The sequence below is a fragment of the Triticum aestivum genome, chromosome 3D (genome assembly GCF_018294505.1).
Source record: "Triticum aestivum cultivar Chinese Spring chromosome 3D, IWGSC CS RefSeq v2.1, whole genome shotgun sequence".
Classification (NCBI taxonomy): domain Eukaryota; kingdom Viridiplantae; phylum Streptophyta; class Magnoliopsida; order Poales; family Poaceae; genus Triticum; species Triticum aestivum.
Window position 1 is genome coordinate 81771851 of NC_057802.1, and position 24455 is coordinate 81796305.

Below are 24455 nucleotides of genomic sequence, written 5' to 3' on the forward strand. Positions count from 1 at the left end.
TTACTATCTTGAATAAGGATGTGACAGTTGTATTAATGTATGTATCCTGCTAATTTTGCAAGACGGTTTTTGATATGTAACTTCAAAATTCAAATGACTTCCTTTCATCTCATCTTCAAAATTGCTACATTTAATAGAATTCTGATTGAATTGTATTTTTGAAAGAACTTACAACCTGAAGAAGTAGAGAAACTTGTTGTGTACAGTAGGGGTAATAAATAGAGTGCAGCGATTCGGTGCCCAGGCTCATCTGCACCTCACATCACATAGGGTGACTTGGTTTTCTGTGTACCTCGCATCACATAGGGTGATAGGGTCAAGCTTTCCACTTTTCCACAGTGAGCTTAGATGTTTGTTTGGTACTCCCTTTCTGTAAGTTTTTATATAGGTCGATGAAATTAGGTTAAAGAGGTAGGCGAGGGGAGCAGGGAGGGGATGGTGACCTTGTGGCTAGGATCTTTGTGTCTCTCACGTACACACGCACGCACAAACACACCCACACACACAATCATGAGGCGCGACATCCAACCAACAGACCCACGCGCGCCGACCAAACCAAGGAGACCCAACGCTGCTTCCGCAAAGTTTTCTGCATCTAATTGTAATATTAGTTAGACGTCCGTTGCATGTGCACGCTTACTAAAAAAGAACCTACCACCAACAACCTGAATTAAACTCTTGTAAAACATAAGAAAAGAAAAAGGGGAAAGCTGGTTCGAACGAGCAGGCCTAGCAGACAACGACACTTGCAGGTATTTCCCTGGGCATAATTTCGATGCTCCATCAGGATACAAAGACGCATCAGCATGCACTAAGTATGTCATCTTTGCCAAGGCAGGCACGCATGAAGTCTTGTCTTTTATTTTTGTGGGACAATGTCTCATCTTGTTGATGCACGTGAATTTCACGTCCATGCTTACTAGCTATTAGTAAAGATAAAAGATCTCATTAGGTTTAGAAAAAAAAAATCAAATGTAGGACTTTGGAAGTTGATAGGATGGCACTTATAAATTTAAAGAATTGTTTTACCTCGTTCCTATGCATAAAATAAGCTTTAAATGGACGTATAATTTCCTTCAAAAACACCGAAAATGTACAGTATTCCTATAAAATTTTAATACACATTTCCTGCAAATCGAATGCATCTATAGAAGAAAAAAAACTCCCTGAGATCTTTGTTCCTATGGATTGGTTTCTATCCTACGAAGGAATGGGCAGGAATAGGCGTTCATTCCCACCAGCCAAATGGCTCCAAAGAAAGGACTTTAGAAACTATAATATCGCCATTCTGGTTTACTGGTCCTTTTCGTATTTTGTGTCAAATTTTGACTTTAATTTTAACTAATACTCCAAATGTTAAAATGTTACCAAATGACTCCAAAGAAAGGCCTTAGCGATGCATTTACTTTAGAAACTATACTACCGCCATTCTGGCCATTCTGGTTTATTGGTCCTTTTCATATTTTGTGTTAAATTTTGACTTTACTTTTAACTAATTGTTTATTTTTAGCGGTTCCAATCAAGGACAATGCCCTTCATGAATTCAGGTTTTCTGTGTACTGTTGGTACGTTTTTTCCTTGTTAAAAGAATAGCAATAGCCGTTCTTCGCAGACGCCCAGCAAACAACTAGCAACTTCCTCGGCTACATCAAAATTTGAATTTACAGCAGGAAGAAGCAACCAAACATCCAAAACTAAGAAGAGAAGCTATGCTTAGCCACTAAGGGAAAACGCACTTGGATCACAGCGCACATGGAGGTGAGCAGCGTGAGAGAACCATTTGGTCCTCGTGTAATTTCCAAGGCTCTACATGAGATCTACGTATCACATGAATACACCCGACAACAGCCCGCACCAACTACCTTGATCTGGGAGAAATAGTTCATTTGAGAGATGAACTCCATTTTCATTTGCAGCTGTACACGGTGGCCTCGATCTCTATCCTCCCTTCAATTCCCTTTCAAGGGCGGGCGCATCCTGCAAGCAACACCTCTCAAATTTGAGGGTATTCTGTGCACCGTTCGAGAAAAAAATGTCCGACATGTGCACAGCTACCCAGCAATTTCCCTATGTGCATCGGCTGAAACAGGCGATTGTTCTGTCTTTGACCACAAGGCTCCAACATGCCAACACACATTAGTTGATTTCTCCGTCCTCTGCACCTTTGCTGCATGGCTCTTCTTCCTCTTCTTCCTCGTCCACTTTCATAAACAGTCCAAGTTTTTCCAACATGCTGCCCGAACCAGGAAGAAAACTGGGCAGGCCATCCTGGGAATGCTCGGGACTCGTCTCATCAACAGAACTCACAATATGTTCGGTGGTGACTGTACCAAGCATTTCTAGGTCCTTGGGATGGACGATGTCATTAATTTCTACAGTTCTCTCCATCTGCATCAATCAGGTTTGAACAAACTCTTAGCTATAATAAGACAGAAGATTAGTTTCATAGCAGCAGCAAATAATATCACTTGCCTCCTGCAAGGCCTGACGAGCCTTTTCCCTCTCAAGCTCCAGCTTACGCTTAGATTCAGCTTCAGCTTCAGCTCTGCGGGCTTCCAAAGCTGCATTGCCTTCAGCCAAAAGCCGTTCTTTCTCTGTGTCCGTAAGCAAGACAATTCTTAGAAAAGCAGGAGATTACTCCTTGGCAGCAAACAAACATGTGTGTATGCTTTTTACCTTCCTTCTGCAGTTTCTCCAGCTCCTCCTGTTTATCTCCACCCTGAGCTCATTAGGTAATTACATGTCAGGAAGAGGTGCAGCCAATAATGAAGGAAATAAAGCTAGACATAAAAGCCTCCAGACCTGGCTGAGAATCCCACGAGCTTTCACAATTACATCAGCATAACGGCCCCTCAAAACAGCTGCTCGTAAGAGCTTGTCCGGGGAGAGTTGCCTGTCGGGTTTTGCATTCTCCCCTATATTTTTCATTGGGAAAGGATCAGATGATCCGACCAGATTAATGCACCAAGACGGTTTGGTGGTCTCATAGGAGCCTGCTTACATAATCATGCTTACCTTCAGGTGCAGCCTTGGATTCATTGTCCTGCTCACGGAGTTCCACATCAGCAGCAGTCTCTGTGATTTAATCAATGGTAAATGTTAAGTATGACAAATCTTAAATATTAGGGGAGTCTGCCGTCGTAATGGTTTGACCTCCCACGTCCTCACCCTCACCAATCTTTTACCGTAAAAGAGAAAACCAAAATAAACATCTGCTGCCCACGTCTCCCCACAAAAATAATCCCATGAAAAAGACCCACATTATAAAAACAACCACACATCAGCACATCCTCCACCTACACCCCCGACCTGGTAGTGCTTGTGTCCAAACCACTATGGCTCACGAATCAGAACCACCCCGCTCGGCGCGGTGCCCCACGCTCCAGGCGGCGTAGCACTATGCAACTACACTTCAATATGCCATGCCATCACTCCGCCGTGCCTTCATCATCGCCTCGATATGCCATGAACATGTTTCAGGATTTCTCTAATAAAGGGGAACTAGATATTTATAGGCTTAACTTTGCAATTTTAACCCTCATCCCTAAGGAGGCTGATGCTACTGCTATGGGGAAATTTTTAGACAAAAAATATGCCTGCTTAATTGTAGTTTTAAGATCTTCGCCAAGGTCTTGACTAATAGGATTAGCTTGATTTGCAGACACTAATTGCTACTTCCAGAGGGAGTAGTAATCAATCCGCTTTCATTAAGGGTAGATATATTCTAGAGAGTGTGGTCACTGCCCATGAGGTGCTACACTCAGTCCACTCATCCAAAAAGTCAGGGTTTAGTGCTTAAGCTAAACTATGAGAAAGCTTTTGATTTTGTCAATCTAGATTTTTTAGAAGAGCTGCTACAATGTAAGGCTTTTGGTGGTGGGTGTATCACCCATGGGGGGTCTCTGGGAGTCAAATTTAATGGTCATGAATGACTTCTTCCTGACTGGCGAAGGCCTTAGACAAGGAGATCCCCTATCCCCACTCATTTTTAATCTAGTTGTAGATGTTCTTACTAATATGTTGGCCAAAGCAGCTAGGGATGTAAATGGCGCCCACAAGTCCCGTTTAGTTAGCTCGATAGTTCATTTTCCTCAGAATTTTTTTATTGAACTGTTAGACCAATAAGTGGGCTTAAACGGGACCAGGTTTACATCCCTAAAAGCAGCATCTCATGACCTGGAAAAAGGTTTATGTCCTGTTGAATTTGTGATTCATGGATGAGAATTAACAAAATGGTTGCTTCCTATTTATACATCTACTCGCTTGTTTGTATATCTTTCACATAATACATGTGTGTATATGGATTACGGTATCATCCTTTCCTGGACCACGAGGAGATGAAAAAAAAGCAGGAGAATGTTACTTGATCCAGGGCGGAACAAAGCCAACAAGAGGAGCACAAACAATGCTAGTTGTCACCATTAGGTTCAATATGCAGCATAAACCCTATTGTGGTTGTATGTCACATATTCACTATTCTCATTACTAATAGCGTGTCAAATATGACAAATTGTTTTCACGATGATACGAGCACCCGCTAGTCACCAAAGTTGTAGAAGACATGATGCAAGTGGCGGTTTGTGAGGAGAAAGAAAGCGTGTGGGGAGAAAAAAGCCCAGGCACGCAACAGCCACCAAAGAGGCAAAGAGGTGATGGGGAATGAGTAAAATACAATGTTTACTAGATAATTAGAAACCAGGTAATTGTCTTTGTTCGAAGTGCTTATAACTTGGTTGTTCAATATAATGTGATGAGTGCTGTTGTTTAACATGTTCCTTTACTCATCGTTTTCAACACGAAAGCAAGACATTTAATGCGCATCCATCCATCAAAGAGGTGATCGGAGCTCCCTCTAGAGTTGAAGAATGCAAGCATATAACTGGAGGCAGAATGATTGAGGGACACAACAGCAACACTACATCGATGGAGTTGAAAGAGATGATGATGAGAAAAATATCCAACATATACTAACGAGGGAGGGTTGAAAGAGATATATATCCTACGGAGGTGGGAGCAAGGTGCAAGTTGCCTTGGGGGCGGTTGGAAAAAAAACATGCTGGGATTTGTCACATAGTGAGAAACTGCATTCACTTGTCGCAGAAATGGGTAGAAATGGATGTATCTAAAACTAAAAATACGTTCTAGATACATCTATTTCTGCGACAAGTAATTCCAAGCGGAGGGAGTATGTTCATAGCAAATAATGTATCTGTATATTTTATCATTAGTCTGTGGCAACCCACAGACATCTAACTAGTAAGGGCATGTACAACAGGGTAACATAGAAATTTTGGTCACGTCGATGAAAGAGAAGGATGAGAGAGAAACTGTCCGTCTGTATAATTATTAATTACAGATCGGCTAAACGCATAAAAATAGCTCCTTAATGACAGCGTTCCTCCCGTTGTACGATGGGTGTCTGCAATCAGCCGTTTTTCCTTCGAGGATTCGTTCAAGTTTCCCATAAATTTAGTGCCTATACAGACAACTAACTAGACAATGCATTGTAGAGGATGTCTGTACTGCAGACTAAATCTGACATGGACAGAGGTTATAGACTGGAGCCGTCTAGACTGTTGCACATGCCCTAAAGGTAGATTAAGAAAAGCTCGTCACAACAAGCAGCTAAAGAGCATGGGGATAAAACTTACGGTTCGCATCAACAGGGCTAATAACATCATCACTCTTGACTTGCTCTGCAGGTTGTTCTGGTCCCTGCAATTAGAATAAACCAATTATTGCAGCGGAAAAGGTTGGCCAGTCATTGGAAATGAAATGACAAACTCTTGCCATGACATTGGTAGATCTGAATATCGTAATCTTGACCCAGACTAGTGTAAAGGTAGAGCAACCAGATCACCGTTCTGTTATCTGGTTTGGTCTGACTAAGGCAAGTCAACCAATGAAGTAAGTTACAAAGCTAACTGCAGATACTAATATGGCATGGTACTATCAGAGAAAAATTGGACAAGGAGGGTCAAGTTGCGAACATAAGGGCTGGTAAGACTACAGAGGCGGTAAAGAAAATGACAAGGGAATAATGGATTGATGTAGAGAGCCAAGGAGAGAAAGAATTGGTGGGAATTAATCCTGCTAACACACTCCGTTGGTCCATATCTTCACTAACAATATAGTCCTTATTGCATTAACTGGCTTAATTGAAGGATCACCCAGTGAAAAATTGCCAAAGTACCTTCGCAAGCTTTGCTGGGCTAACAACTTTTTCTGGTTCGCTTTCAATGTCACTGCCTGAGTCAGAATCTGCATTACCAACATAGCAAATACGATCTGAGGACACCTTTACATGATAGATATATCGAATACAGTAGGGTCTTGTAGACAACTGGGCTGACTGTTTAAAAAATAATAACTGGTACAAAGTATCTATAGTTCCCAATAATAATTTCAATAAAGCATCTATGGTGCCCCTGCAGCTATTAATGACCCCTTGCACCACATCAGTTCACTAAGAATCAGTGCGAGCTAATTGCAGGATGGCATTCTGCCATCCTGTGTGACACTGACATCATGAAGCCCTAACTATATAGTTAAGTTTCTATGGATACTGCTAATAATAGTTTCAAAAGATAAATGACAAGCACAAATTTGAAGCACATGCCAATCTCATAAAATATTCTGAATTTCAGATGGTACCACCTATAGTGAAAAATATTTGCTTCTCAACTTATGCTTCACAACCTCACGTGAACTCATAAATTCAAAGTTTAGTAAAGTTTAGCCAAAGATATATTAAGAAATATGAACTAGCGTAAGCACAAACCTCTATAAAAAGAACATGAGAAGGGAAATATAAAGGAGGTCAAAGACTCGAAGTAATTGTCGCGGACAAACATGTTTTACAAGGATGTATCCTATGGTAAACACAAATATATAGATAACTAAATAACTCATATGTACACACCGCTGGATGAAGATCCTGAGTCACTGCTGGAACTACTTGGGCTGCCACATTTGTCAGTTCTGATCTGTGGATCCTTCTCTATCAATATAGGGGATGCATTGCCGCAAATGTCGACATCCTCCTCAACAGGCTCAGCACCTGAGTGCACAAAAAAGTCGATCTCTAACAACTGCATTGACGGCATTAAAGTTAAATCTATTGAGAACCTGAAAGGGTACACGACAATATACCTTTGCAGGGATTTGTGGACGAGTGACTGAGGCAAGAAACATTCACAGCCTCATTCTCAGAGGGCTGAGATTTTGTCTGCTGATGATCTTTTTCTTGCAAATACGTGTCCACATGCTTCTTCAGTTCAAATAGTACGTCATCACTGAGTGCATGGATATCAATCTCTATCTCTCCATCCCCATGCTGCTCTGTATTGTTCTCCATACACTGCTGTAACAAATCAATGATGTGACCAGGTAATTCTTCTGGACCCTCGGCCAAAGAAGTTAAGCAGTCTCCCAAGGTTTCTCTCTCCTCTTTTGTCATCTTTGGCTTCACAATCTCAGTTGGCCTGACACGGTCTATTGACAAGTTACTGCGTTCCACGGGAGGGGTCTTTCTCCTCTTTGAGTCGGCCTTATCAACCTCAACATGTGGCTTAGTGGCGGCAGTAGCTAACTTCTTCTCAACTGTTCTCCATCTGGACTCAAACATTTTATTCAGTTGAATGGCCAGATCATGCACTACATGCCCTCGAGGATTATAAGTTATCGCATTGTTAAAAGTCAGCCTGACATCAGCTGCAAAATCAGATGGACTTGCGTAGGAACCAGAATCTAGCTTCTTCTTGATGGTCCCAAGGTCCATCGGGTGCTTGATAATGTCATTATAATCTGGAAGGTTCAGCTTTTCCACGTCTACTGGATCATTAAAAATATGACTACATTTCTGAGTCATCAGCTTCTTCAGAATAGCTTCGCACTGCTTGAGAATTGTAGCTTCAGGCAACACTGTAGACGTTTCAGGCCGGGGTTTTGTCGGCAAGAAGCGTCCCTTGGCACCACGGACAACATGGCTCCCCCGTTGCACTTTTTTAGCTCGAGGGGCAGCTGACGATGAGAACGCGGGTGCTTTGCTGACAGGCATGACGGACAAAAACTCTGGCTTCTTGAGGAGTTCTCGAACCGAATCAAGCTCTGCCCGGAATCTCTTCCGAAGGTAGCGCCGCTCAGACGACGACATCTTAGACGGGACAAAGATCTCTCGCTTCACATCAAAGCCATCAGTATTAAGGCTGATGCACTTGCGTTTTCGCGCCGAGAAACCTTCCAAGCCAGCACAAACAGGGCTGCCTGACTCGCCCACAGTCTCTGCATACCCCGCGCCCCGGTAAGCTATTTCATCGTAGCTCCGTTTAGTCTGCATCTGCGGCCCGCACTCCATGCGGACCGTTGGTGTCATGTTACCAGGCGCCAGCGAGGCGCAGACCTGCTGAATAATGACAAACAGCTTCAGCCACACACACAGGCACCAAATTGAAACCTCACGCGGATTGAAATGAGAGCACACAAACCGAAATTTACAGGTACTCAAATGTTGTGCAGCAAAACCCTAACATTACACCTGGCCCTAGGACCAATCCGTACCAAGCGAGCCTATGTCATCATGGCTTGAAAGCGGGATATGACAGCATCATTTGTTAATTTTTCACTAGTGAAATCAATCAGATCTAAATCCAAACAGAAGCAAATGTAAATGTCAACGACCGGATTTCAGATTGGAAGGGGATTAATTCACCTTAGGCTTGGAGATTGAGGTCGTTGGCATCTGGAACGAGCCCGAGACGCGCCCCGTGATCCCCTGCGCGGCGTCGAATACCTCGGCGTCTGCGGCTTGAGGACAGATCCGCGGTTGTGGCTCGACGGTGAGCCGGCGAGCGCCTCCGCCCTCCGCCTACTGTGGGCAGGACGGCCGCCGGGGAGCCGGGCGGGCGGGCCGCGGGAGCCTCCTGGGAGCGGGAGCGCGAGCGGCCGCGGCGTGGATTCTCCGGGGTCCGGCCGTGGCGTCGGGCGAGACGGGAGGACGGGAGGTGCAGGGTGCGGTGCGGTGCGGTGCGCGTCCGTGCCTGCTTATCCTTTTCCTCGACGAAGCGACCGAGCCCGAACCCCTTTGCCTCGCCAAAGCGACCGAGCCCGAACCCAAAGCAGAGTCCGATCCTGCGTACGAGTCTGGTCCAGTCGAGACCCGAAGTGGAGCGGAGCGGAGCGAAACGGTACGATTCGATGCGACTTGACGCGCGGGGGCCTGGTGCTCCCTCTAGGTTGGTATTTATAGGAGAGGGGAGATACGAGGGGCGGTGGGTGCCGGATCGTGGCCGTCGGTTGGCGGGGATCGGACGGGCAGAGGGAGAGACGTAGGCGCGGGGCCCGCCGGGACCGACGTGACGTGGAGCGGGGCGCGCTTTGACTTTCTTCCAGAAGGTTTCTGGTTTGGAGAAGGATCGCGCGCTGTCCGACGATGTATGGTGGGGCAACAAGGTTTCTGGGACCACATGTCATTGTGGTTGAGTAAGTTTGGTGCGGTACCGTACTGTTTTGGGAGCGGCCTGGGCGGGTGACGGCCGGAGAGCGGTGTGACCTGGACGTGAAGGCTGGTGACACGTGGAAGCAGGTGGGTCCTGGTAAAATGGAGCGAGGGGACCACGTACGGGATAGGGAAAATCCTACTTAGGGGTGGGTCATCACAACGCCCACAATCGTTAATTAGGACGTAATTTCTCTTCCAACACACGGTACCCTGTTTTCCTGCGGACCAATTCAATTGTCCGTTTTCTTGTATATCGGACGCAAATCGGGAAGGACGCCAGAGCGTCGCCACGTACCGTCTGACACTTTGGTCCCGTCCGAAACCCTCTTAGTCGAAAAAAATCCTTTCCACGCGAAGCGGTTACTATGCAATTCCTGATGGTGTCCTGGCTAAGGGGACTCTCACCACGTCAACTCCCAACCTAATGGGCTAGGCCGAGGTCCCCATGTCGTTTCCGTCCTAGGCCACTTCGAGCGTCTCATGACGACTAGAAGGAAGATCCACGAGACTTGAAGTATACTCTAAGACGTTGGATCCATGAAGGACCGTCTCCGCTACGTAGCCGAGTATGATCTTGTACCTGGGGCCCCCCCCCCCCTCCTCCCTAATCTGTATAAACCGAGGGGCTGACTCATAGACAACACATTACAATCTATTGATTGTTTACATGATCTTTGTACACACACGAACACAATAAAACATAAGCAAAATGTAGGGTATTATTTCTTCTGATAGTTTGAACCTGGGTTTGTCGGGTTGTTTCTTCATATGAGCGAGCGAGGGGAAAAAGATGAGCGAGGCAAGCGGAAGCTACTGGGTTGGGTCGTTATTTTTTTTTTCTCGAATACGCTGAGCCAGCGCATCATTGCATTGATAGGGGAAAAATAGAATTACAGGGGTAGGTGTCGTGGCCTCGTACACACGAATGGCGAGTCCTCGACACCCGGAGGAGCAGAAGAAATGGGGTTGCTCAGCCCCAAGACAAGCTAAGAGCATCTCTAGCAGACCCCGCATAAGTGGTTAAACCCGTAAAAATTTTGCGTTTTACAGTTTCGAGTCAAAAAAGTGTCCAGAACAGAAACCGTAAAAGCGGTCCAACCCGTAAAATTTTTAAGGGCCACCGCAAATGCACACCCGAAACCCTTATCTTTGGAGGTTGGAAGGCCGAATCTAGGGGGCCCCGTATACCGGTCAAACCTCGTCGGAGCAAACACGCCGCCGCGGAGTTTGCCGGAATCCGCCCTAAACTCGCCGGAATTCATCACCGCACACCGAAAAAGGCCACTAGACCGCCGCAATCGATCTCCACCGGTTCGAATTGGACGAGCTCATCATCACCGTGGCCTCCCATGACCCCAGCTTGGCCGCCGGAATCCTACCGGCGCGGCAGGCAAAGGGGCACGGCTCGGCTGGCAATAGAGTAAGGCGCGGACGCCGGAGGCGACGGGGCGTGGCCGGCAAGCTGTGCGCGGACGCCGGAGGCGACGGGGCGTGGCCGGCGAGGCTGGGCGCGGCCGGCAGGGGCAGGGCACGGCCGACGGGCGACAGAGCATGGCCTGCGGGCGACGGGGCGCGGCCGGCGCGGCCGGCTGAAGGAAGGGGCGGCAGCGGCCGGACTGGAGGCCGGCCGCGGATATTTTTCTTTACGGATCCATTTGGGGGGGTCTGCATCTGTGCCAGCCCGAGCCAGCCCGCAAAAGCGGTTTTGCGCAAACTGCAAACACGTTTTGCGGGCCGGCGGGATGCGGGGTCTGCTAGAGTTGCTCTAAGGTTTAGGTTACAAGCGTTTGCGTGTTCATCCCTCGAGCTCCTGCCGCGGCGCAGGGTCGTTGATTTCCATGTGTGCTCATTTCCTACTTCTTTGGGAGGTCCTCATTTCCTGCTAACTAGAACATAAAAGAGCGCGTTGTCGCGCCCATCCATCTTGACAAATGGATACGATATAATTTTCTCCAAAATCATTAATGGTGGAGATATTCGAGAAAAAAGTGGATGACATGGGGGGAAAGTTCTTCAAATTTAGGGTTATTCAAAGTTCTAAGGAAAAGCCTTACTATTGCCCGACTGATCCCAGCAAGAATTAAACCGCGTCCAGCGCGTGCCACGCGTCATAGTGGGCCATGCACGCACCGCTCTCCTTCTTCCTTATCCATGTGCGAGCGAAGCGAGCTACTCGTTCCCCATGCGTTGACTCCTCTATCTCTTCTCTGAGAATCTCACCGGCATTCTTCTCCTCCAAATCCGGCGAGAGGCTCACAGCAGCCCTTCGCAGATTGCAGTCAGTCAGCGCCGCCGGCACCCGCAGTAGGCCACCATCTTCGCTTCACGGCACTCGTCACGACAGCAGCGATTGCATCTGTCGACCTGCGGCAACGCATCAACCGCCGCCACCCGCAGGCTGTAGAGTCAGCAGCCACCCCCTGCTGCATAGTAGCATCGTGCCGAGGCATGGCAGCGCCACCGCCACCGCGTCACCGGTCTGCAGCGGACCACCCGCTGCAAAGCATCAATGTCGTCGAGGCGTGGCAGCGGCAATAGACCGTTGGTCCGCAGCGGACCTCCTGGTGCAACGCAGCACCACCGTTCGTGGGCAGCCGCATCTTCAGCTGACCAGCAACATCGTCGTCAGGGCATGACGGCAGCACCACACCGCCGGGCTGCAGCGGTCCACCTGCTGCCTGCAATGCAGCAACGACAAGCGCGACAGCTGCATCTGCAGCTTACCAGCAGCATCAGCGTCAAGGTGTGGCAGCGGCACCACGCCGCCAGGCTGCAACGGACCATCTGCTGCAATGCAACATCACCACCGTTGTGGGTAGCGATGGCCGGCGGCGCCGCGGACGCCGGATGTTTGCATTGCAGCGCTCAGTGCTATGATGAAGCGCTCGTCGGCGGCTTCCGGCGTTGCCATGCAGCACTCGGCGACGACTCCAGGCACTGCGGTGCAGCTTTTGCCGGCGGCAACCGTGATGCTTTGCAGCCGCGACGTCTTGTTTGCCCGCCTTGCTACGGCTAAGACGAGATTGAAAGCAGGGGCGGTTGGTGCGATGCGGGAGAACGACATGCGTGGACCTATCCAAGGGCAGAGAGACAACGGATCGAACGGCTGATGACCCGACTGATTTCCTGGAGAAATCAATCGGTTGACGCCTAGCAGCGCCCAAGTTCTAATTACAAATTCGCAATGCCAAATGCAAACATATCTGAAGAAGAATTGACAAAGATGTTTAATCATGAAGGATAGCTTGAACCTATTAAATGTCGTGCTACTTATATTATTATTGGTTTAGTTTGTAGAGTGAATGCCAGGTGTTACTCGGAGTGAATGTGTACTTGACGCGAGAGGCGGGCTCAAAGGGATTCAGAGTGTCATAGGTGCTGGTACTACTCGAAATTGCTCTCGACAAGCTTTTCTATGGTCGTCCACACAATCTCTCCTCCCCCGTGAGCAAAAAAAAGAGATATTATTAAATCACTTAAGATGCACTTTATATTATTTGGGGAGCCAAAAGTGTCATAATCTAGCTAAGATGGTAAGAAAGGAATAACATTTTTCCTCCTCCCCATTGGGTGCGCGTCGTGGAACTCATATATTCTATCACACCAGTATTTCTCATTCTATCCTTCTTAGTGATTCAAGCTTCAAAGAAATAGACTATATAATATATTCAAAATATCAAATTTTGTTAGAATGTCGGCTAGTAACAATAAAAAAAGACACATATAAATGACTTAGAACTTAATAAAAAGTTAAGCGTGGTTGTGCTTTTGAACCAAACCCAATAACGTGGCCTAAGTTAGGTCATAGAGCCTCAAGCAATACATTACCTCTTCAAGCAAATATGTTTTTAGTCCTCGCGACGTGATGAAACCAAATACTCTACTTGCAAGTGTACAACTATGCTTTAGAAAAAGGGAATCATGGTCGACTCTGTGACAACCTTTAAAAAAATCAGTACTCTAGAATATTTGAGCCACAATATGGAAAAGAAACATATGAAAAAAACGCAATATGGAAAAAATGCTAATGAGTTTGCATAATGGAATCAACAAGCAACAACATCGGGAAGGGCTGAGTTCTACAGTAATGTAAACTTCTCCAGAATCCTAGTTTGAAAGATGATCCTGCAAACAACTACAAGGATATTATGGAAACCACCGGTGTGCGGCAATGATAAAACAGGCATAGTTCACAAATCAAAAGGGCAATCCCTAACTAACATCTGCAAAAGAGAAAGAGTTAAGAAATCAAAAGGAAAATCGGACCTTAAAACCCTTGAATCAGTGATGATCTAGGACAGAGGCAATTTAAACCCATTAAGCTACGCATGAAGGGCAGCCAACCAGCTATGCCATGTGGCGCAAGCTGGTTGGCCGCGGTGAGAAATATTTTTGGACTTTTTTTAGATGAAGGTGTGGATTATTTTTTAAATGTATATTTTTTAAGATGGAGGTGAGGACCTTTTTAAATGGAGGGTTGTGCAAAGTGGCACTCGCTGGTAGGCTGCAGTGGAAATTTTTCTTTTTTACTTTTTTTAGATGAAGGTGAGGATTTTTTCTAAGATGTTTTTTTAGACGGAGGTGAGGACTCTGTATTTTTTTAAAATGAAAACATGCACATAACTTCCTGTCAAGCGGCGCCACAGGGTGGCACCCCAACCATTAGTGAGGTCCAAGAAGGAGCACCAGGGGGTGTCGCTGCACGCTGGACACCTTATGTGTGGCATGAAGCTGAAGCATCCTAGGGGAATTTTACAACATAATCCCTCACTAAATGGTCTTATATTTGTTTCTAATTCTACCTGAAAAAACAGTGTTTCTAATTCTACCTCCTAAAATCACAGGGGAAGCAGAGCGGCCTGAATCTTCAGCGTTTAGCGACAGAATATGTCGGGCGTTTGTAGAACGAGCAGGTGCTGGGGTCGAGCGCGAAGAGCAGCATATTGGTGCAGGCATGAATGCTGCAAAGGCAGGTGCTGACGGTAGCATGGTACTCATGGTAGACGACATAACAAGTGCAGGGAGATGGCGCCATTGATGTTTCCACGAAGGAGCAGAAGCGACGGCAGATGGATGAGTGCCGGTGCAGGGAAGCAGGGAAGGAGACGCGTCTCCAATTCGTGTCCATATGAAACTTCATTATGTCACCTCCGCCAGTCAACTCAAAGGCAGGGCACCCAGATCAGCTTTCAGATTGCCTTCCTCTGCTGTTGCGCTCTAGGTTTTTTTGTCAGGGGGTGGATGGACCGTGGCTACCCGTAAGAAACGACCAGCCTCCTGCCGGCCCAGTTAATGACGAGGCGCGCAGGTCCACTTCGGGAGTAGCTAGCAGCCTTGTACGTTGGCCCGAGAAGATTGGCAGCCGTTCGCGGTAAAAATGGGACAAGGACGCCTCGTGGGTGATAGTTGTGATCCAGGCCGTACATGTCCGAATTGAACGGGTGGAAGTTCCTAATCGATGTGGAGAGCCATAGCTCCCTGCGTCTTCTGTTTCTTAATAGTGAAGTATTTCACGTCCTAAGTGTCAAATAGGAGGTTCCTATCATAGGGCCCTAAAGAGAAGCCGATGGTTTTTGCTACATTAGGCCTAAGTATATTGTCTCACATGCAAGGTAAGTATGAATGGCTAAGGCCACTAAAGGAACTGCTTTGTGGCAGGTTAGTATAAATATGATGTTTTTAGTGGGTAGCCGTTGTCTAGGCAGTTCAATTTACACCAACTAACTATTATTTTCGTGAAGCAATAGTTGGCTGCTATAATCTAAACATGAATGCTTCCTTTCATGAGAATGGAACAGGGTTGTCGGTGTTGTACTTCGCAACCACCAAGGGGAAGTCGTGGCTGGTACTGCGAGCTACCTAAGGCCCGCTCTTGATGCTGCCTCGGCGGAGGCTATTGCAGTGTCGAAAGGGATTTAGATGGTCGCGAGTTTAGGGTGCACGCAGGCCACTATCGAATCGGATTCTTTGGAATTGATCAACGCATGTAATGGGAAAGCCAACATCTTCACCCCATATACTGCAACGTTAGCGGGGTTTTTGCAAAGGCATCGTTGATCGAAGGAATTTCATTCATACAATGCCCACAAGAAGCGAATAATGTTGCCCATCAATTAGCATAAAATCTTATGAACTTAAGTTAGATTTAAATTGGGATGGTGATCCACCCTAATTCCTGTTGCCCTTCTATACTACATGATGTAAATCTTTTGATACGAGCAATAAACTTTTAGGGTTTCAAAAAACTATTATTTTCATGAATTAGAGATTTTAATTAAACATTGAACAACATTAGGAAGTTCATGTTGAATGTCGGGAGATAAAAAAGCGCGAGGACACCCCCCTCCTCTACGAAAGCATCTATCAACCAAACTAAACTATCTACTGAGCTCGAGAATTTGATTTGAGATCAGATGAATGGGCACTCTTTTTGTTCTCTCTGGTCTTCCAAAGCTCAATTAGAACCTTCAGTCAGTTTTTATAACAAATCTTCTAAGAACGGGAGAAAAAAATTCTAATGATATGGTTATGTCATGATCTCATGAACCAAGGCATCATATGTTGTTCGTTTTTTTCTTGCTGGTAATTTTGCGCATCAAACCCTAGATGTTTCTCACCTCTCATGGTCCACACATTTTCGTTGCAAAAAAAAAATCTCATCTCATCGATCATGATCAAACCCATGAGACTAGATAAATAAGCCTGTGTATTTGGAATCCAATAATTTGTTTTAGAACAGGTGAATCTAAGTTGAAATTTCTTCATATTTGTTAGTTCCATTTTACCGCACCTCTAGGAAAGATATTTGAGGTAGCATAAGGTAACTATATATTGTTAATTAAGGAGGCATGCGTTAACCGAAACATGTGTGTAATAAACATATTGTTAAGTAAGGAGGTAAGACTGGACGCATAAAAATTCTCTCAAAATGAACTGCTCGATAGTCACGACTAAAAGCACCCCCTTTTGTTGATCACTTCTCATGAAAGCCACATAGAATTATTTTTTCTGCCATCAAACAACGCTTTTGTAGCGTGATCCGTAGCAGCGCAGCTGACATGGCGTAATGGAAACTGATGGACTAAAGAAATATAGTGCCAGTTCCTCCAGTTATATGTTTCTCGGGGAAGGTCTTATGTGATGCTCTGCGTGTCCAATACCATGGCGACTGGGTCACAGTGGCAACTGGTCTTTGTTTATTATTATTATCAATATGAACATTTTTAAGATTTCTAGATAGTTTTGCACGTAGGAGCATTTTCTGAGATTGCGTATCATTTAAAATTTCAAAAAGAATTTGAGAAGTCCCAAACAAAATTAAAAAATGGGAACTTTTAAATTGGTGATGAAATTATGGAAATGGAAACATTTTTTGAAATTCTCAATAATTTTTGTAAACGCAACCATTTTATGAAGTTTTTTAACAAATTAGGAATACTTTTGAAATTCCGAACAATATTTCAGAACACGAACATTTTTTGAAATACCAAAAAAAAATTTTCAACACGAAATATTTTTGAAATTCTAAAATTTGAAATTTCCATTTTTTTTAAAAGTGAACATTTTGGAAAAGAAAAAAAGAAAAATGAAATCAAAGGAAATCGCTAGAAGCAATAGCAGAAGAAAGAAAATCAAGAAATGGCATGAATAGGTGAGGAAAAAGGTTCCCAAAACCATTATATGTGTAAGGGTAAACGGCAAAATTAGATGGCAGCCTCGCTCGTTATGTTCGTTTCCTCGACAAACGACGCACGTAAGGTAGGATTTGCCCGGAAGGGTGCCGAAGAGAGAGAGGGGGGGGGGGTACCCCCTGTTGTTCCGTTTCGCGCCCTTCAGGGCCGGTCCATGTGCAGGTTGGGACGCCCCCCTGTTTTTTTCACTAATTGGGGATATTAAAATGTTCTAAATATCAAAATCTTATGAATCTTGGAAAAAATGTTCATGAATTCCAAAAATATTGGCAATTTCAATAAATTTTTCACGATATAAAAAATGTTCATGATTTTTACGAAAGTATTAACGAATTTTGAATTTGTTCAAGAATTTACAATAATGTTCATTTCAAAAAATGTTCAAGATTTAAAACAAAAAAAACACGAATTCAAAAATTGTTCACGATTTAATATAATGTTTACGAATTTTTAAAAAGATTTCACAAATTATAAAAATGTACATAATTTCGAAAAAAGTTGTTTGTGAGTTATGAAAATGTCCCTAATTAAAATAACTAACGATTTGAAAAAAAGTTTGCGAATACCAAACATGTTAACTATTTAAGATAATGTTCATGAATTTGTAAAAAAAAAAAGTGCACAATTCCAAAAAATTCATAATTTCAAAAAATGTTCATGATTCAAAAGAAGTTCACCAATTTGATAGATGCTTACAAATTGAAAAATAAAAAAGAAAAATAAGAAAAATAACACAAAATGAAAAATGAAAAATGAAAAAATGAAAAAAGAAGAAAAATACCAAGAAATAGCAAAACAGAAAAGAAAATAAAAAGTCAAAAGAAAAAAAATGGAAAGGAAAAAAGGAAAAAGGGTCGGCCCATATGAACACCCAACACGTGAGGGTAGTACGCCCCAGCACGTGAGGGTAGTACGCGCCAGGTGGCTTGCGGGGTACCTTTATGCCAAAATAGGAGGCGTCGCGTGAGCTATATCTCATTAAGCGAGACGGTGGATTATCTCATTAAGCTATGTCTGACATCCTCTCGGCTGATCCTCCAACGTTAGTTACCGAACTTATTGATCACACTAATGCAGTATGGAATAGAGGAATTCTGGAGCAAAATTTTATAGCGGCTGATTTGAATGCCATCCTCAGTATACCCTTATGCACGAGTCCGATGGTGGATTATTGGGCTTGGAACTTTGAAAGGAATGGCAACTTCTCGGTCAGATCAGCCTATCGCATGCTAATTGACACGAAAAGGCGAAGGGAAAACTGGTTGGAAGGTAATGCAGGGTCCTCAGATTTTGAAGCTGAATCCAAGGCATGGACCTCTCTCTGGTCAGTCTAGGTCCCGGGTAAGATACGAAACTTCTTATGGAGGTTGGCCAAGCATTCGATACCTACAGAAGATGTCAGACATTCTAGGAACATGTCAGATGGAGACCGCTGCCAACTATGTGGTATGCAAGATTCTTGGCGCCATTCCTCTTACAATGTTCTATTGCTAGATGTGTATGGGCCTTGGTCGACGAGGATGTAGCAGTTACGTCCAAGCTGCAGGTAACACAAATGCCAAACAGTGGCTGTTTGAGATGATGGAAGAACTACCACATGACAGTATGATCAAGGTCGTGGTTACGTTGTGGGCTATATGATCGGCCAGGCGCAAAGCAATACATGAACGTGTGCTGCAGAGTCCACATGCTACACATGTGTTTATAACTAATTATATTTCTGAGTTGAATTCCGTACAGTTGCATGGAAGGGACACTAGGCAGGTGACGCCACATGAAATATCAAGGCCGACATGCACAAACAGATGGTATGCGCCTGGTAATGGTGAAGCAAAGATTCAAGTGGATGGTGGCCTAACAAGGGACGGTACAAGGGGTGCTGCGGCTACTTATGCCGTGATCATACGGGGAATTTTCTAGGATCTTCGGCTATGGTTTTCAGTGGAATAACGGACCCAGCGACTCTTGAAGCACTAGCATGCCGAGAAGCGTTGGCCCTTGCTCTAGATTTGTCTCTGACTAGAATGGTCATTGCATGTGATTGCAAATCAGTGGTGCAAGAGATAAAAGGTGGGACGGAAGGAAGATACAGTGCAATTATTAAGGAAATCTCAGAACGTTCGAGGGAATTCACAAGTTGTAAATTTCTCTTTGAAGGCCGTAGTTTAAATTTTGATGCACACAATTTAGCTAAATTTTCTGCGTTGTTAGATGTGGGGCGCCACTTGTGGCTGTTTGTACCCCATGACACTTTTGTCATTCCTGTAAACTGTACTCCCAGTGAATAAAGTTTGGTTTACCTCAAAAAAAAAAAATTTAAGCGAGACGGTGGGTCTCTCGCTTCGAGCGCTACACTATACAGGCCAGACCACTAGCGCTACATTATACAAGAAGTTCACTAGGTTGCGAGGCAACGGTACTAGCCATTGCGCCAACATTGAATTGGCGTATACTAAGTATGGCGCGACCTTTTAAAAGGAAAAGGCCGGTTTTTTTACACGTTCATTTCTTCTCCTGTTTTTACTGTTTATTTTTCTTTTCTTTCTTTTTTCTTCATTTTCTTTTGGTTTTCTCCAACTTTTTTCTTCCCTCTATCTTTTCTTTTTTGTTTGGTTCTTTTATTTTCTTCTCGGTTTTTTGTTTTCTTTGTTTCTTTTATTTTTTTGTTGGTATTTCTTTTTCTTACACAATTTCTTCTTTTCTTCCTTAGTTTTTTTGTTTCTTTCTTGATTTTCAATGCGTTTTTGTTTTCTTAAGTTTCTTTTTTTTTTCTTATCAGATTTGTTGTTTTGTTTTCATTCCTTTTTGCATTTGTTTGTTTGATTTTATTGATTATTTGGTTTCTTTTTTTAGTTTTCATTTGTTTCTTTTGATTTTCATTCTACATTTTTTGTATACATGTCAACAACATTTTTCTAATATGGGCAACATATTTTATATACAAATTTAACATTTTTCAATACATGGCCAACCTATTTATATACAAATTTTAAACATTTTTCAAATGCCCGATTAACATTTCTTGAATAAATGGTTAAGATTTTCCCTATACACACTTTTAATCTTTTCTAAATGTTTGATTGACATTTTTTAAATACAAGCTTAACATTTTCTAATACAAGCTTAACATTTTCTAATACACGGTCAACATTATTTCTATGCACATTTAATATTTTTTCAAATGTTTGATTAATTTTTTTAAATGCAATATTAACATTTTTTGAACACATGGTCAACATTTGTTTTATACACATTTTAACATTTTCCAAATGCTTGATTAAAAATTTTCAAATACTCATGAATACTTTTCAAGTGCTTGATTAACATTTTTGATGTACATGATCAACAAAATCTTTGTTTTTAATATGTGGTAAATATTTTTATACACATTTAACATTTTTCAAATACTTGATCAACATTTTTCAAATATTTGTTCATTATTTTTTGAATACTTGATCAACATTTTTTATACATTATTAAGAAATTTCATCATTTTTTTAATACATGGTCAACATTTTTTCTATACACATTTAACATTTTTCAAATGCTTAGTCAACATTTTTTCAAATACTCCCTCCATTCCTAAATATTTCTCTTTCTAGAGATTTTAAAAAATGACTACATACGGAGTAAAATGAGTGAATTTACAGTCTAAAATATATGTATATACATCTGTATGTGGTAGTCTATTTGAAATCTCTAAAAAGACAAATATTTAGAAACGGAGGGAGTACTTGTTTACAAAAGTTTCAAATGCTTAATTAGTTTTTTAAATATATGATCAATTTTTTTACACAGATTTTGTATACATTTTTCGTATACGCGACAAGCCTGTTCTCTATATACATTTAACATTTTTTAAATGCTTGGTCAACAATATTCAAATGTTTTAGAATATTTTAATGTATAAACAAAAGTAAAGTTAAAGCAAGAAACGAAACCAAAAAATATAAAAAGGAGGTTGTGGCCTCCCGCGCTCCCGAGGTGGCCCACCTCGGTTGTCCCTTCAGCAAGTGTTCCCAGGACCTCCCATGTGTCACATGCGCTTGCGCGGTATCAAACACATGATCTCCAGCGACGGTGCACGTGTTGCTACCAAACAGACCAAACAAGCTTTGTTGACGCATAATTAGCACTTTCTTTTAAGAACTATCTAGTTGAACGGACATGCTGTAGGTTAGTAAAACATATAGGATTATTGTATCTAGTGCATTTTTTTAATTTTTTTTCAAATTTGTAAATGTTTTTTAATAGCATAAAATGTTCGGCACATTTTTTTAAAAAATATGACATTTTCTTATTTCGAGAGTATCTTTTTCGAATTTACGTACGTTTCTTCAAACTTCCCAAACATTGTTTGAATTTGTGAGCAAATTTAGAGTTACTTGATTTTTTTTGCAAACATGAGCATTTTTCTAAATCTCCTGAAAATTTGAACATGCAAACACTTTTTGGATTTTTTTTTAAAATTTGTGAATAAATTTCGAATATATGAACATATTTTGTTCATTTTTATAAAAAAATACGCATACTTTTCAAATTCTGTGATCTAATTATGAGAAAACTCAACCATTTCTAAAATTATGAACATTTTTTGTAGCTATAAACATTGCTTTAAATTGGAACATTTTTTGAAACTATTAACAAAATTTGAAAACGTGAACAATTCTCGGAAACACACACATTTGTTTTGAAACTCCCCTGAACAACTTTTTGGAAATTTCGGACAATATTTGAAAATAAGAACATTTTTGTAAATGAAAGCATTTTTTGAAACTCCCGAACAAATTTTAAAACATGAACGATTTTTGTTAACGCCAACATTTGTAGACATTCGAGAATAATTTTGAAAAACACAAACATATAAACAAACAATTAGAAAAAGAAAAAGAAATGAAAGCTGAAAGAAAATGAAACAAAAAGGAGGAAATAGTAGAGCAAAGCAAAAAAAATGAAACAAGAAAGAATAAAATCGAAAAAGAAATATAAACAGAAAAAAACCCGGTTCAAGAACTTCCTAGAAGGTTCGCAAAACCAAGATCGCTGCAACCATTAACGAGCCGGCCCAGATCGCACTGCTCGCTCGTGAAACCTGTGCGAAGCCTCGACAGCTTGACACAACGTTCGTCATATAGGATTTTTCGCAAGATATAGCTCTCACATGTGGTAATTCTTATTTTTGCTCATTGCGGCAAAATAGTTGACCTTTGGCTCGTGGACGCGAACTGAGCAAGCACAGTGGTCCGACCCAATTAGGTGTAATAACATAGGGTTAATGGTGTTTTTGCGGCCCAATTAGGTACAATGATATCGTAGAAGCCTACTAGTAAACTCGTAATTAGTAGGCTATTGAAATGAAAATGTAGGTTGGGCTTCTAAAATAATCTGAAAGTAGGCAGCTTATTTCCATAGCCAACTATAAGTCTAAAAGAACTGGCCCTTAGAAAGGTCTAGAAGACTTTTGCCATCTTTTTTCTTGTTTGTTTTTCTGTCGTCTTCTTTACCGGTTTTTAGTATTTTACACTTTCATGAAATGTTCTCAAAATTTTGAAAATGGTCGTAGTTTTAAAAAACTTTGGAAATTAAAAATTATCAAAAAAGATTACAAATACTCAAAAACTGTTTATAAAGTTACAAAATGTTCATGCTATTTTCTGTTCACAATTTTTTTTAAATTAAATTTAAAACCCATTTTATAGGGAATCACATTTTTTTATTACAATCCCCTTTTAAAATATTTTTTGGATAACCAAAATAAAAAAATTGAATACTAGCGAAATAAAAAGAAAAACAAATGCATCGCTACAATGGCTCGGCTCATCCGAGCCCTCATGGGCGTTCAGCATCACTACAATGGCTCAGCCTGAGTGGGTCGGCTCATCCGAGCCCTCCTGGGTGTTCGGCGAGTGAATTTTCCTAACTCCAATCAATTGACCAGAAAGAGGGTTTCTCGAAGGACTAGAACAGCCGTCAGGGAACTTCTGGGCGTGTGGCTACCATTTTGGGGTTGAGAGGCGGGGGACCTCAGACCTTTAAGAGCTCTATGTTCTTCCTCAACGTTTAGTTATCATCGTAGCTTTTTTTTCGAAAAGGGGGGGACTCCCCTGCCTCTGCATCAGAACGATGCATACGGCCATCTTATTAAACAAATAAATAGGTTCCAACAAGGTCTTAAAGTCTCCAAATGAAAATAAAAAAAGCTCACACAGAGCCAAAAGGGCTAGAAGATAAACTAGCCAAATAAAGAACGCCACAACCGGCTGGCAAAAAGAGATATAGATAAACTAATTGCCTATCCTATTACATGACCGCCATCCAAACCGGTTGAAGATATCCCGAGCTACCATCTCCCAGCGGATAGATCCAGTAACCAAATGCTCCTTGGCCTCCGTCGGAGTGAGTAGCGACCACGAACGGATCAACGCCGTGGCTCGGAAAATAACCTGCAAAAAATGAATGCGTGTTGTCCTGTTAAAAACCAAATCATTTCTGCAATTCCAGAGAGCCCACAACAAGGCGCAGACTCCAACGCGAATATTTCTCGCTAATTCGGGCTCTATCCCGTTAAGCCACGTTCCAATTAACGTGTTGACAGAACTCGATGGAGTAATATTGAAAGCAATATGGACCGTCCGCCATAAAACTTTGGCTAGCGGGCAATCAAGAAAAAGGTGTTTGATCGTCTCATCTCGATCACAAAAACTACACCTAGTAGGTCCTGTCCAATTAAGCTTTGTCAAGTTGTCCTTGGTTAAAATAACTTGTTTATGGACAAAGCAAATAAACACTTTGATTTTCAAAGGGACTTTGACAGGCCAAACATGTTAATTGAGAATAAAATTACTCTTTTTTTCCTTGCGGTGCCATGAGGTTAAAGAGTTTTGTGTCCTCACTGATTTGATTATTCGGATCTGATGAGTTTATCTTAGTGTGTCAAGCCTTTTATTTTATTTTATTCTTTGTGAAGGTGAAATCTTACATTGACATTATGGTGAAAATATTGTGATTCAACAACCTGGACCTCTAGGGTATCTTCCCTAGCCCAAGTATGATCATCGATCAAGGCCTCTCATCTTTCTGAATGGGCGACAAAAGATGCTTTCTAAAACCTTTATTGATATTGTCTATGTGGGTGAAAGAGTGACAACATCGTTCCGAATGGAGATGGGAGGGACCCCCTTGGCCTGTCAGAACACGCAGAGCGCTTACGAGCTGCCTCCTCTCCCGCCCTCCTTGACGACCAGTGCTCCGGGTCACGGCGATGC

The 24455-nt window shown here is 42.7% G+C and overlaps 1 protein-coding gene across 2 annotated transcripts; it reads right to left on the reverse strand.

Moving 5' to 3' along the window:
- Positions 1 to 1635: 1635 nt before the first annotated feature.
- Positions 1636 to 9202, reverse strand: LOC123077555 (transcription factor GTE9). Of its 2 annotated transcripts, none has more exons than XM_044499839.1 (10): positions 8711 to 9202; positions 7153 to 8401; positions 6923 to 7060; positions 6194 to 6261; positions 5652 to 5715; positions 3016 to 3075; positions 2803 to 2915; positions 2677 to 2719; positions 2473 to 2594; positions 1636 to 2388 (listed from the first exon to the last, which is right to left on the reverse strand). In XM_044499839.1, exons 1-10 carry the CDS (start codon positions 8738 to 8740, stop codon positions 2137 to 2139), a joined length of 2139 nt encoding a protein of 712 aa, XP_044355774.1. In that variant the 5' UTR covers positions 8741 to 9202; the 3' UTR covers positions 1636 to 2136. The 2 variants fall into 2 exon arrangements, with proteins under 2 accessions (XP_044355774.1, XP_044355773.1); XM_044499838.1 differs by having other exon boundaries at positions 7153 to 8404.
- Between the last annotated feature and the right edge of the window lie 15253 nt (positions 9203 to 24455).

Excerpts from the sequence above, each read along its gene's own strand:
- LOC123077555 (XM_044499838.1), bottom strand. The coding sequence starts at position 8,740 with ATGCCAACGACCTCAATCTCCAAGCCTAAG. Across the intron at positions 7,061-7,152 it reads GTCCACAAATCCCTGCAAAG|GTGCTGAGCCTGTTGAGGAG; the intron begins GTATATTGTCGT and ends TTGTGCACTCAG. Across the intron at positions 2,720-2,802 it reads CTCGTGGGATTCTCAGCCAG|GGTGGAGATAAACAGGAGGA; the intron begins GTCTGGAGGCTT and ends TAATGAGCTCAG.